The sequence below is a fragment of the Mustelus asterias genome, chromosome 9 (genome assembly GCF_964213995.1).
Source record: "Mustelus asterias chromosome 9, sMusAst1.hap1.1, whole genome shotgun sequence".
Taxonomy (NCBI): Eukaryota; Metazoa; Chordata; class Chondrichthyes; order Carcharhiniformes; family Triakidae; genus Mustelus; species Mustelus asterias.
This window is the reverse complement of record NC_135809.1, coordinates 7,805,338-7,819,597: the sequence shown is the minus strand read 5'-3', so window position 1 is coordinate 7,819,597 and position 14,260 is coordinate 7,805,338. Positions and strand designations below refer to the sequence as shown.

The 14,260-nt window shown below is 45.0% G+C and overlaps 1 protein-coding gene across 3 annotated transcripts in view; it reads left to right on the top strand.

The window, feature by feature from the left end:
- kitlga (kit ligand a) overlaps nt 1-14,260 on the top strand; it is a 123,306-nt gene that overhangs the window by 90,286 nt on the left and 18,760 nt on the right. For all 3 annotated transcript variants that reach the window (XM_078219629.1, XM_078219627.1, XM_078219628.1), the window contains 2 exons: nt 13,517-13,674; nt 13,757-13,818. In XM_078219629.1, coding sequence (XP_078075755.1) covers nt 13,517-13,674; nt 13,757-13,818 — 220 coding nt within the window. The remainder of the gene's footprint in view (nt 1-13,516; nt 13,675-13,756; nt 13,819-14,260) is intronic.

The following is a 14,260-nucleotide window of genomic DNA, read 5'->3' as shown; positions in this document are numbered from 1 at the left end:
CTGTTGTGGATGAGTCCAGAAATAAGGGGCACTGTTTTAAAATTAGGGGTCACCCTTTTAGGACAGAGATGAGGAGAATTTCTTTCCTCTCAGAACGTTGTGTGACTTTGGAACTCTCTGCCTCAGAGGCGGTGGAGATGGGGTCATTGAATATTTTTAAGGGGCAGGTAGATGGATCCTTGTTAGGCAAATGAATCAAAAGGTATCGGGGATAGATGGGAATGTGAAATTCTAACACAAGCAAATCAGCCATGATCTTATTGAATGGCAGAGCAGGTTTGAGGAGCTAAATGGTCCACTCCTAACTCTTATGTTCATAACACTTATCAGTGAAGCTATGGACAGAATTTTGGACAGATGGTTGAATTAGTCACTGCTCTGAACTCACCTTTGAAAAATTATGTCTTGTTATGTGGCTTGGAGTCAGACTTTGTTTTACATTTTTCCTTTGAAGCTTTTTAGGATTTTTCATTACACTATAGAAATACAAGTTGATGTTGATGGGATGCCAGTAACAAGTTAGATACATCTGACCTGCAGCTGAATGTTCTGTTGAAAGCTTTCCGAATTCTGGAGCTCAGATGTCTGCGCTGAAGCCAATGCTGCGAAAGTTGCCTTTCTTTACCTGTGAACAGAATAATTGATTCATTAACATTTCAAGAAGTTTATGTGGTGGAATGGGGTGAAGTGGATGACCCTTTCAGAGAGCCAGTGCAGACATGAAAGGTGAATGGTTTATGTTGTAATGTCCAATGATGCCCAATACATCTGGTATCACTCCAGTTTGGAAACGTGACAAATAAACTAATTGTAACAGGATTGCTTAAATCAAAGAATGTATTTCTGGGCCAATGATTTTCATCAGTGGCTTCAGAACATGATAATGCAACCACAACCCTACAACAGTGTTGAAAGAAAAGAACTTGCATTTATATAGCACCTATTGTGGTCTCTGGATGTTCTGAAACACGATGTGGAGATACCTGGCGTTGGACTGGGGTAATCACAGTAAGAAGTCTCACAACACCAGGTTAAAGTCCAACAGGTTTATTTGGTAGCAAAAGCCACTAGCTTTCGAAGCGCTGCTTCTTCATCAGGTGAGTCACCCGATGAAGAAGCAGCGCTTCGAAAGCTTGTGGCTTTTGCTACCAAATAAACCTGTTGGACTTTAACCTGGTGTTGTGAGACTTCTTACTGTGTTCTGAAACACGCCAGTGATATACTTTTGATGTGTAGTCACTGCCGGCTTTCCTGTGGAACTTTGTAAAAATGTACAACAAGCTCCCATAAACAGTAATGTGATCATTCTTTTAGTTTTCTTTTAGTGATGTTTGTTGTGGGATAAAATTGACCTGAATACCTGGGAGAACTCTTCTTCAAAATCGTGCCGTGAGATTTTTTTACCTCTACCTGAGAGGGCAGATGTGGCCTTGGTTTTAATGTCACACTCGAAAGACAGCACCTCTGACAGTGTAGGGCTCATTCAGTATCACACTGGCACTGTCGGGCTGGATTATGTGTCCGGGGTGGGATTTCCCAGCTGCACTCACCCCAAGACCAGAAAATCCCACCCGAGGTCAACGGACCGTTGCCTGTTCTCTCTCTCTCTCTTCCCCCCACCCCCTCCACCCCCCCACCTGCATCGATTCCCACGGCAGGCGGGATGGGAAAATTGCGTCCTAAGTGTCTGGAGTGGGATTTGAACAACCTTCTACCCAAGAGGCAAGAATCTACCCACCGAACCTTGGCTGATTCTGCACTTCTAAAAGGCCTTTTATATAGTTCCACAGGAAAGGTCATCTGTTAAATCTGAAATATTATTGATTCAGAGCCATCTTGGAATGGATAGAAAAGCATAGAAATGTTTCCATTAGAGCTGTATAAATATATATTTTGCATGAATATAATTGGAGGGAGATGGTAGCATGGTGGTAATGTCACTGGACGAGTAATCCTGACTAATAGGTATGGATTCAAGTCCCTCCATGGCAGCTGGTGGAATTTAAATTTAAATTCAATTAATAAATCTGTAATATAAGAAGGTAGTCTCCGCATAACTATTATTGATGGTTATAAAAACCCATCTGGTTCACTAATGTCCTTTCGGGAAGGAAATCTGCCAGCCTTACCTGGCCTGGCCTACATGTGACTCCAGAGCCACAGCAATGTGGTCGATTTTTAACTACCCTCCGAAATGGCCAACTGAAGGGCAATTAGAGATGGGCAACAAAATGGCCGAACCAGCGATCCCCACATCCCACAAAATAATACAGAAAAAATATGTTTCTCATCACCTTGGTGTTGCAAAGTGCTGTCAGGGAGGGTAATCCAGGATTTCTTTCCAAGTTAGGAGGGAAACTTGCAGGAGGTGGTGTTCCTAAGCAAGTGCTGCCCTTGTAGCTTCTAGGTGCTGGAGCTTATGGGTTTGGAAGATGCTGTCGAAGGGGCTGTGGCGAGTTCCTGCAGTGCATCTGGGTACACATTGCTGCCACAGTGCGTCAGTGGTGGAGGGAGTGAAAGTGGTGGATGGGGTAGACAAGTCTCCTGGCCCTGATGGAATGCATCCCAGGGAGATGGCAAATGCACTAGTGGTAATTTACCAAAATTCGCTGGACTCTGGGGTGGTTCCCGCAGATTGGAAAACAGCAAATGTGACACCACCGTTTTTAAAAAAGAGATAGACAAAAGGCGGGCAACTATAGGCTAGTTAGCTTAACTTCTATAGTAGGGAAAATGCTTGAATCTATCATCAAGGGAGAAATAGCAAGACACCTGGATATAAATTGTCCCATTGGGAAGATGCAGCATGAGTTCATGAAGGTCATGTTTGACTAATTTGGTGGGATTCTTTGAGAACATTACGTGCACAGTGGACAATGGGGAACCTGTGGATGTGGTGTATCTGGATTTTCAGAAGGCATTTGTCAAGGTGTCGCACCAAAGGTTGCTGCATAAGATAAAGGTGCACGGTGTTATGGGTAATGTATTAGCATGGATAGAGGATTGGTTAACTAACAAAAAGCGAAGAGTGGGGGTAAATGGGTGTTTTTCTGGTTGGCGATCAGTGACTAGTGGTGTGCCTCAGGGATCAGTGTTCGGACTGCAATTGTTTATGATTTACATAGATGATTTGGAGTTGGGGACCAACTGTAGTGTGTCCAAATTTGCAGGTGACACCAAGATGAGTGGCAGCGCAAAGTGTGCAGAGGACGCTGAAAGTCTGCAAAGGGATATAGATAGTCTTAAGTGAGTGGGCGAGGGTCTGGCAAATGGAGTACAATTTTGGTAAATGTCAGGTCATCCATTTTGGTAGGAATAACAGCAAAATGGTCTATTATTTAAATGGTAAAAAATTGCAGCATGCTGCTGTGCAGAGGGACCTGGGTGTCCTTGTGCATGAATCACAAAAAGTTGGTTTGCAGGTGCAGCAGGTAATTAAGAAGGCAAATGGAATTTTGTCCTTCATTGCTAGAGGGATGGAGTTTAAAAACAGTGAAGTTATGTTGCAGCTGTATAAGGTGCTGGTGAGGCCACACCTGGAGTACTGTGTACAGTTTTGATCTCCTTACTTGAGAAAGGATATACTGGCACTGGAGGGGTACAGAGGAGATTCACTAGGTTGATTCAGGAGTTGAGAGGGTTGGCTTGTGAGGAGAGACTGTGTAGACTGGGGCTTTTCCCATTGGAATTCAGAAGAATGAGGGGAGATCTTATAGAAACATATAAAATTATGAAGGGAACAGAGGAGATAGAAGCAGGGAAGTTGTTTCCACTGGCAGGTGAAACTAGAACTAGGGGGCATGGCCTCAAAATAAGGGGAAGCAGATTTAGGACTGAGTTGAGGAAGAACTTCTTCACACAAAGGGTTGTAAATCTGTGGAATTCCCTGCCCAGTGAAGCAGTTGAGGCTACCTCACTGAATGTTTTTAAGGCAAGAATAGATAAATTTTTGAACAGTAAAGGAATTAAGGGTTATGGTGAGTGGGTGGGTAAGTGGAGCTGAGTCCATGAAAAGATCAGCCGTGATCTTATTGAATGGCAGAGCAGGCTCAATGGACCAGATGGCCTACTCCTGCTCCTAGTTCTTATGTTCTTGCGTGCCAATCAAGTGGGCTGCTTTGTCCTGGATGGTGGCAAACTTCTTGAGTGTTGCTATATCCGCACTCATCCAGACAAGTGGAAAGTATTCCATCACACTCCTTACTTGTCCCTGTAGATGATGGACAGGCTTTGTGGAGTCAGGAGATGAGTTACTCTCCACAGGATTCTCTGGCCTGCTCTTGTACCGACAGTATTTATGTGGCTGGCCCAGTTCAATTTCTGGTCAATCATTACCCCAGGATGTTGATAGTGGGGGACAGTAACTAATCTCGCCTGCTAAGGTTTTTCTGTATTCTCTGTTTCTGTTCACCATTACAAGCCTTACACGAAGTGACATGATCACTTTGAGTGTCAGGGAAATCTAGGGACTGTACTGTATCAAACTTTCCTGGTTCAGAAAGGAAATATTCAGGGATCAGTGAGTCATGTAGAACATGACAAAATAGGGCAGAGCCAGCAACAAATATCAAAAAGGAAGCTATTCAAGTTAAATTTGCTGGAAACAAAATAACCCTGTTACCAAAGTAACCTGTGCAAAGATTCCACATCTCTTTTCCTCCCTTTTCGAGATGTCCCACTTTCTCCCTTTCCCAGTAAAACACATTATTGTCCAATACAGAGGCAGGTAAATCCTAGGCCTAAACATGTATCAGATTCAGTGAGGCCACAGGTAAAGATTCTCGAGTCATATGATCTGACTGTTCCCATTTTCAGTACCGCCCATGGAGAATGGGGCCATCACTTCCCTTGGTTGTCACATCCTCACATCTGAACTGAGACTAAAAAGCACAATCATGCTGAGAACCACATTATACACTGCACCAAGCCCTGGTGGGGAACATAACATAGGAACAGAAGGAGGCCATTCTGCCCCTCAGGAATGGACTGTGTTTTTCAATGAGATTTTGGTTTATCTGCATCTTAACTCCAGATACCTACCTTAGTCCTCAATATCCTTGGCTACCTGAGTTGTGAATTGAGCCCCTCTCCCCTCCTCACCCCACCCCACCCCACCCCCAGCCTCAAGAGCTCTTTTGAGGGAGAGTGTTTCAGATTTTCACCACCCTTTATCTCTCAATCGCTTAGAATTAATTTTAAAGTTCTGCTCTTGTGTTCGGGACTCCCCCATTAGAAGAAAATGGGCTGCATTTTACATGACCCCACCAAGTGTATTTTCAACCAGGGGAAGCACATAAAATAGGGTGTGGTGCCCATCGCTGCCTGCCCACCATATTTAAATAGATAAGTAAGGATCAATTAGTCATGACCAAGGAAAGTGTATTGAACCAATTGACCCTGACAATATGCTGCCCATGCTGTAAAATGGTTGCCACAGGCAGTCTTGCAAGAGTGGGCAGCCTGGCTTTTTAAAAAAATTCCTCAAAGGGCAGGAAGGAAGGAGCTAATCTATCTTCAGTGGCCTCCCCAGTGAGGGGTGGAATTCCCGCAGGCTGCCCAGTTAACCCACCCGCAACACTTCATGGCTGCTCAGCATCATGTCAACTTTGCTTCCAGGAGTGAGGGAGGTGTCAAACTGTCCACAAACACCCCTCGCCACCCAATATTCCACCCAAAGTCTCTCTCCATCCACCTATCAAATCATTGAATTGTCATAAACACTCAATTAATCACCAGTAAAGCTCCTGTTCTCCAGGGTAGTGAGCGGGACGGTGGCACAGTGGTTAGCACTGCTGCCTCACAGCGCCAGGGACCTGGGTTCAATTCCCAGCTTGGGCCACTGTGTGGAGTTTGCACATTCTACCCATGACTGAGTGGGTTTCCTCCGGGCGCCGGTTTCCCCCCACAGTCCAAAGATGTGTGAGTTAGGTGGATTGGCCATGCTAAATTTCCCCTTAGTGTCAGGGGGACTAGCTAGGGTAAAGTGCATGGGGTTATGGGGATAGGCCCTGTGTGGGATCGTGGTCGGTGCAGACTTGATGGGCCCAATGGCCTCATATTGGCCCTGGGGTTTTCACTCTGGGTTTTCGCCTCTCCCTGGAGATCACATGGTCTGGAATGGGCGGGTGGGGGTGAGTTAATAGGTCGTGATGAACAAAGCATCGTAGCTGTGAGGGACAGCTCGGTGGATAGGATATTAGGATGTAGATAGGCTGGAAAATTGGGCGGGGATCCTGGATTCAGGATTCACTCCTGGACCGGGGAGCGGCGCGGGCTTGGGGGGCCGAAGGGCCTGTTCCTGTGCTGTATTGTTCTTTGTTCTTTGTTGTTTGTTCTTTGAACTCAACTTCTCCAAGGTCAACATACCCACCCTGAGGTACAGCGCCCTCATCTGAAACGCTATTGAGTAGATGCTCCTGAACATTCTAGGGAAATGTGTAAAAGGTGTTTAACAAGTCTGAGCTTGCTTAGGCTTCACAGGGTGACGTATGCAATACTTATCCTAGTTTCAGTTGAAATAACAAAGAAAATTGCCCCTTCTAATAGTTTCTTCGAAAACAATAATTGCACTCCAGGTAGTTTCTTTATGGGTTTCAGTAACGCTTGCCAAGCCATGAGCTGTCCTTTTGCACTGTGACTTATCTTCCAGCTGATATTAAGTCACTTTGTGAAGCTAGGATTGATTTCCTTCAAACAGTAAAAATTAAGGGGAGATGTAATTCTTCTTCAGCTAATCATAGAATAGAATCCCTACAGTGTTGAAGGAGGCCGTTCAACCCACCGAGTCTGCAGCGACCCTCCGAAAGAGCATCTTACCCAGGCCCAACCCACGCCCTATCCCCATAACCCCGCACATTCCCATGGCTAATTCATCTAACCTACACATCTTGGGACACTAAGGGGTAATTTAGCACGGCCAACCCACCTCATAAAATCATAGAATCCCTACAGTGCAAAAGAAGGCCATTCAACCCATCGAGCCTGCGCCAACACCAATCCCACCCAGGCCCTATCCCTGTAGCCCCACATATTTACCCTGCTAATCTCCCTGACACTAAGGCAATCGAGCATGGCTAATCAACCTAACCCGCACATCTTTGGACTGTGGGAGGAAACTGGAGCACCCGGAGGAAACCCACGCAGACACGGGAAGAATGTGCAAACTCCACACAGACAGTCGCCCAAAGCTGGAATTGAACCCGGGTCCCTGGTGCTGTGAGGCAGCAGTGCTAACCACTGTGCCACCATGCCGTTTACATGCAAACGCCACACGGACAATCAGTTCTCTGCAGCTCGGACCCAAAGTATCCCAACCTACTCAATGGACAGGTCTCAAACCTACCACAGCTGCAACAGGGATTGAACACTGTACTGTTAGCACCAGTCTGACCCGACTGGAAATGCAGCCAACTACCACCCCCATGAAGTCTGAGTTGCTGTGGCAATATACACTTTATCCGGAACATTTAGATAGTGATGATGGAGGCTTCAATTTTCTTTCCGCTACATGGTTGACTAGGAATCTCTCCCAATCTTATCGCTTGCCATGGGCGTCTGTCGGAAAGATTTACCAGCTGATACTCAACCAGTCTGATTGTGTTATAAATACACCTTCCTTGGTCACTATGTCCTGGAGTGGGACTTGAACCCAATCCAACACCCGAAGGAGGGCTTTCAACACCTACCAACCGATTAATAGTATCTGGCTCAGAAGCAGGGATGCTACCCACTGCATACAACACCTCTAGAGATTTAATAGGTCATAAAGGATTTTGATTGAATAAATATGAAAAACTGTTTCCACTGGTGGAAGGGCCAATGCCCAGAGGGCACAGGTTTAAAGTGATTGGCAAAGGAACCAGTGGCAACGTGAAAAAAAACATTTAAATTTAATGCAGCAAGTTGTTGTGATCTGGAATGTGTTGCCTGAAAGAGAGGCAAATTTTTGGGTTATTTACAAAAGGGGAATTGGTTACATATTGAAATGGAAAAACAATTACAAGGATCGGGGAAAGAGCAGGTGATCCACTTTGTGCCAATGACCCAGATATGGCTGTAAATCCAGGATTAGAGTCTGAACAGGAATAGTGACATAAAAGGAAATAAGTTGCAGTCTATGAGGAAAGTACAAGAACCAGCACGGGCACGATGGGCCAAATGACCTCTTGTGGTGCTGAATGATTCTGTGCAAAGGGGAATGAATTCATAAAGTTGAAGTGATGTCGGAGATTAAATTCCCAAGGTGGCATTGCTGATGTCTACAAGATTATGAGAGGCATGGCCAGAGTGGATAGTCAGAAGATTTTTCCCAGGGTGGAAGAGTGAATTACTAGGGAGCATAGGTTTAAGGTGCGAGGGGCAAGGTTTAAAAGAGATGTATGAGGCAAATTGTTTACACAGAGGGTGGTGGGTGCCTGGAACTTGTTGGCAGGAGAGTTAGTGGAAGCAGATACGATAGTGACTTTTAAGGGGCATCTTGACAAATACATGAATAGGTTGGGAATAGAGAGATATGGTCCCCGGAAGGGTAGGGGATTTTTAGTTCAGTTGGGCAGCACGGTCGGTGCAGGTTTGGAAGGCCGAAGGGCCTGTTCCTGTGCTGATACTTTCTTTGTTCTTTGATGCATTGACTTGACTGTCACTGGTGCATGATGGGAAAATACCACTATTTTTTAGCTTGCAGTACTGCATGTTCTGATGAAGCCATGATCTCAGACTACAGCAAGTGAGTGACATACTGCCTATGAGGCCTTCCAAACTTCTATGTCATGGCAACTCAATCTTCTAGTTCTTAATTGCTCATTTTTCTCGTGGATCTAAGATGTTGTTGCTTCATTGATGGGCCAGATTGTTTGGTAAAGACCCCATTTCCTATTGTTGGTGTTGATGAGCTTGGCTCACATTGGATGGATCTGTCGACTTTTCTGAAGAATTAAGACCATCCTCGCTCACGGAGGAATGAATAGAGCCAGGCTCTACTCCTCGCCTGCTCCAGTCTGCGTCGCCATGTCTCAGCTGTCTGTCTTTTCCCCAATGATTGGGTCAGGCACTGGGAGGAGCTTCCCTTTGCTGAGGGTGAACGTGTCCCAAGCGAGCATGTGTTATCCCGTGTTTGATTACGTAGCCCCATTCCCGTCCCAGAACCGATCATCTCTAACACCGGTTGGGGGGGGGGGGGCTTCAACACCGACTGATCGATGAATGAACAACCGCCAACGAGTCCAACTCAGTAAACATCTACTGAGGCCCAGACACACATGCAAGGCTTGGCATACAAATACGATATTGAGATTGAGGTGGCAAATCCTTTCTGAACACCTGGGGTGGCTAATAAGATATTAGCAGCACCTGTGTAATTAGCTTTAGTGGAAGTGGAGAAGTCTAAGTTCCTTATGTCCATATCAGAGGCTGTCTGTGATAAACTCAGGGAATGTAAATGATGGAGGCTGTATTAGCAACCTGAGATACCCGCTATATTGTATATGATATATTGATGTATTATGTGACTCCTGAGACATCAAGCTAGGCTTTGAGGTGACCACAAAGGCAAAAATAACTTGGACTGCTCCTGCACTAGGAAAGCAGGTAGCAGGTAATCCCAAGATTTGTATTCACTTCTACCTTCTCAATCCTCATGTTGTGGCCACCGGGTATGTTATAACTTCCCTACCCAGGGTCATCTGAGGCTCAGTGAGTGAAAGTGCTATTTCAGAGACTTAAATACAGGTGGACATTCCAGCATTTCCTCGGTGCTGGGAAAGTCGGCCAAGACTTTGTGCCCATGTCTCGTGAATGGGATTTGAAAGCTGCAACCTTCTCACTCGGAGATACCCACTGAGCCATGGCTGACGCCAGAAGCGGGAAGATTGCAGGATTCAGGACACTGCGAGTAACATTTGCTAAAATCATTATCATTGTGCGGAGTGACTGTCTGTATGGAGTTTGCACGTTCTCCCTGTTTTCTCCAGGTGCTCCACTTTCCCCTCTCAGTCCAAAGGTGTGCACGTTCTATGATATTCATGCCATAGAGACAGTGCAGCAAAGGTTTGCGAGACTGATTCCTGGGATAGCAGGATTATTGAATGAGGAGAGATTGGATCAACTGTGCCTGTATTCACTGGAATTTAGAAAAATGAGAGAGGATCTAATTGAAACAAATGGAATTCTGACAGGGCTGGAAAGGTTGGATGCAGGGATGTTGTTACCACTGGCTGGGGGATCTAGAACAAGGGATCACAGTCTCAGGGCCTGGGGCAGGCCATATAGAACTGAGATGCAGAGAAACTGAGGGTGGTGAACCTATGGAATTCTCTGCCACAGAAGGCTGTGGTGGCCAAGTCACTGAATATATTTAAGAAGGAAATAGGAAATTTCTAGACTCTAAAGGTATTAAGGGTATGGGGAGAGTGTGAGAGTTTGGTCTCAAGATAGAGGATAGGCCATGGTCATGTTGAATGGTGAAGCAGGTTCAAGGGGCCGAATGGCCTACTCCTGCTCCTATTTTCTATGTTTCCTTGATCTTCCGATGGTAAATGAGAGTCAGATAGTAGTGGCTTTTCCCTGGAGTTCATTGTTTTGTTTAATTATTCTGCTGGGAACATGCAAGTTCTGATATAAACCATTCTGTCCTTGGATGTGTTAACCTCTGTCATTCAGGGTAAGCATGTTTGTTGCTAGTTCAGTCTTGTTTCATTTCTTTCTTTATCCCTTCATGTTGTATTTAGACAGCTGTTGTGTAACTATTCACATCTCAGCTGGATACATCTGTTGTTTCTTTACTATGCCCATTACCAGTCCCGCTTTATTACCATCATGCCTTTAGTCACTTAATCTCACCACAGACCTTCCCTTTCGTTCTCCAAGTGCCACCTGCTGAGTATTTCCAGTATTTTCTGTTTCCCACAGAATGATTATAGCACAGAGAGAGGCCATTCGACCTATTGTGTCTGCACCGGCTCTCCCAGTGCTCTCCCCACTTCTCTTCATATCCCTGCACATCTTTCCTTTTCAGATAACAGTCAAAAGCCTCGATTGAACCTGCCTTCAACTCACTCAGACAGCACACTCCAAATCTCAACCACTTGCTGTGTGAAAAGAGCTTCCTTCATGTCACCATTGCTTCTTTTACCAATTATGTTAAATCTGTGCCCTCTCATTATCATTCAATGGGAAAAGTTTTTCCCTATCTACTCTGTCGCGATTCCCTCATGATTTTGAATATCTCAGTCAAATCTCCCCTCAATCTTTTCTTCTCCAAGGAAAACAGTCCTCATTCTTCAAACCATTCTCATGAATCCTTTCTGCTCTTTCTGTAATTGCTTCACATCTTTCCTAAAGTGTGGGCCCAGGACTGGACACAATACTCCAGTTAAGACCAAACCAGAATATTTCATTACAAGTTATAGAAAATGCTTCATCATTTATACAAGTTCAACATAACCTCCTTGATCTTGGACTCTACGCCCCTATTAGTAAAGCCCACGATACTGTATGTTTTATTAACAGCTACTCAACTTGTCATAGAATCATAAAATCCAAATAGTGCAGAAGGAAACCATTCGGCCTATCGAGTCTGCACCAACTCTGTAACAGATAGGTTGTGAGACTTCTTACACAGCATCTTACCCAGGCTCACCACCCTCCCCCCCACTCCCCGTCCTATCCCCGTAACTCCACACATTTATCCTGCTAATCCCCCCAACCTACACATCTTAGGACATTAACGAACAGCTTAGCATGGCCAACCCACTTAATGTGCACATCTTTGACCTTCATCCTGCCACCTTCAATGATACCAAACCACAACTTATACTAAAGTGGTGGTTGATCTGACCAAAATATGCAACTGATTGGACAACAAATCATTACCGTCATGAAGTATTACTAAGTAATACTTCGCGAATGGCCTGACTCGGTACTGAGTCAGGCCATTCGGTCCTGTAGGCCCATACCAGTGTTTATACTCCTTAAGAGCCTCCTCCCATCCCTATTCATCTAACCAAGTAATGGGCTAGTGAGTGGACCTCATGAGTGGCCTTCCTTCATCTCAGTGGGCCACAAGATTGAAATCAGACTTGTTCACTAACCGTGACCCCATAAGATTAAATACATTTAATACACACCGAATATTTCATAAGTTATAGAAAATGCTTAATCATTTATATATTAATAGAACTGTCAACAACCTCAAATGGTAAAAACGAAAGAAATATTGACACTTTGGACACAGAGGGAGCGCACGGCTCTCACAGTCAATGTTGTGAGCAATCAGCACACACCTCACTTCACTTGCCCTTGCTTTACGTTGGAATCACTTCAGTCAGACCGGTAGGAAAAAAACAACATGGACTATTCTACAGGTGGGCAATGGCCAACAAAATGTCTCGTGGGCCATATTCAGAACCCAGATAGGCCGCATGTGGCCCCCAGGTTATTGATTGCCCTCCGCTGGTATAACCCTTATCAACATATTCCTCTTCCTTACTCCCTCATGTTTATCTAGCTTCCCCTTAAATGTACCTCTCCTATTCCCCTCAAGTACCCCATGTGGTAGTGAGTTCCACTTCCTCACCACTCTCTGGGTAAAAGTTTTTCCAGAGTTTTCTATTGGATTTATTGGTGACTGTCCTATAATTATGGACCTTGGATCTGGTCTTGTCCGCAATGGTGACGTCTTTCTACCTTCTGTCCTATTAAACCCCTTCCAGGGTTGCCAACCTTCCAGGATTGGCCTGCAGTCCATAAGACATAAGATATAGGAGCAGAATTAGGCCAATTGGCCCATCGGGTCTGCTCCGCCATTCAATAATGGCTGATATGATTCTCATCCTCATTTTCCTGCCTTCTCCCCATAACCCTTGATCCCCTTATTGATCAGGAAGTCTCCAGGAATTGAAGATGAATCTCCAGGACACTGCTGTGTGCGACCCTGGAGAAAAACCATTGGGACATTAAAAAAGATTATAAAAACAGAAAATGCTGAAAACACCCAGCAGCATCTGTGGAGAGAGAAACAGAGTTAACGTTTGGAGTCCATGTGACTCTTCTTAAAAAAAAATGTTTGTTTTGTCACCTTCTTTGAACATTTCTCTTTACCAAAACTGAAAGTATTTAAAATGGGGGAAAAGGCCTGTTTGGCTGACAGTCAAGGATCATCCAATTGAGTAAGGAGTCTTTCTGCTTTTCAGTTGGCAGTATGTCAAAAGGGTGGATATGTTGAATAATGACTGAAGCATGGGGGGAAAAGTCATGAAACCTCCAGGAATACATTTGATTACAGTTGACAATCCTAACCCTTTCATAATCTTAAAGACCTACATCAGGTCACCCCTCAGTCTTTTTTCCAGAGAGAGGAGCCCCAGCCTGTTCAATCTTTCCCGGTAGGTATCGCCTCTCAGATACCAGTGTGTTGAACACGATATTAGCCATTGTATTTGCCAGTGATAGTGATGTATTTTAATGCATGTTTTTTTTTGCCCATGGCACATCAACAAAGCAATATTGTTCTTCTCAACAGAGCAGCCAACTCTGGAAGCACGTGATCCAAATAGTTTCAAAGGGCATTGTACTGACTGTATCATGTTAGCGGACCAGGTAACCGTGATCGGAATCAGCATTGTCTGCACAGTGTTGACAACTGTGTTTCTCACATGCCTGTTCATCAGAGGACAGAAGGTAAGCTCATTGTCAAAATTGATGTCAAATTGCTTATTCTACCTGCCTGCGGTCATTAACCCCTTCACTCCTGTTTCCACAGAACTGTCGAAGTAACAGGAGAAGTAGAAATTATCAGATAGACATAGAGCAAGAACAGCAAAGGTTTGATCTCTTAAATTTAATTTTGGGTATCACTTGGAATTATTGTCAGTCATACGGACGGCGGCACAGTGGTTAGCACTGCTGCCTCACAGCGCCAGGGATCCGGGTTCGATTCCGGCCTTGGGTGACTGTCTGTGTGGAGTTTGCACATTCTCCCCGTGTCTGCGTAGGTTTCCTCCGGGTGCTCCGGTTTCTTCCCACAGTCCAAAGATGTGCGGGTTAGGTGGATTGGCCATGCTAAATTGCCCCTTAGTGTCAGGGGGATTAGCAGGGTAAATTAGCAGGTCGTGAATGTAGCCCAATCCATCACGCAAACCAGCCTCCCATCCATTGACTCTGTCTACACTTCCTGCTGCAGCCGGAAAAGCAGCCAGCATAATTAAGGACCCCATGCACCCCGGACATTCTCTCTCCCACCTTCTTCCGTCGGGAAAAAGATACA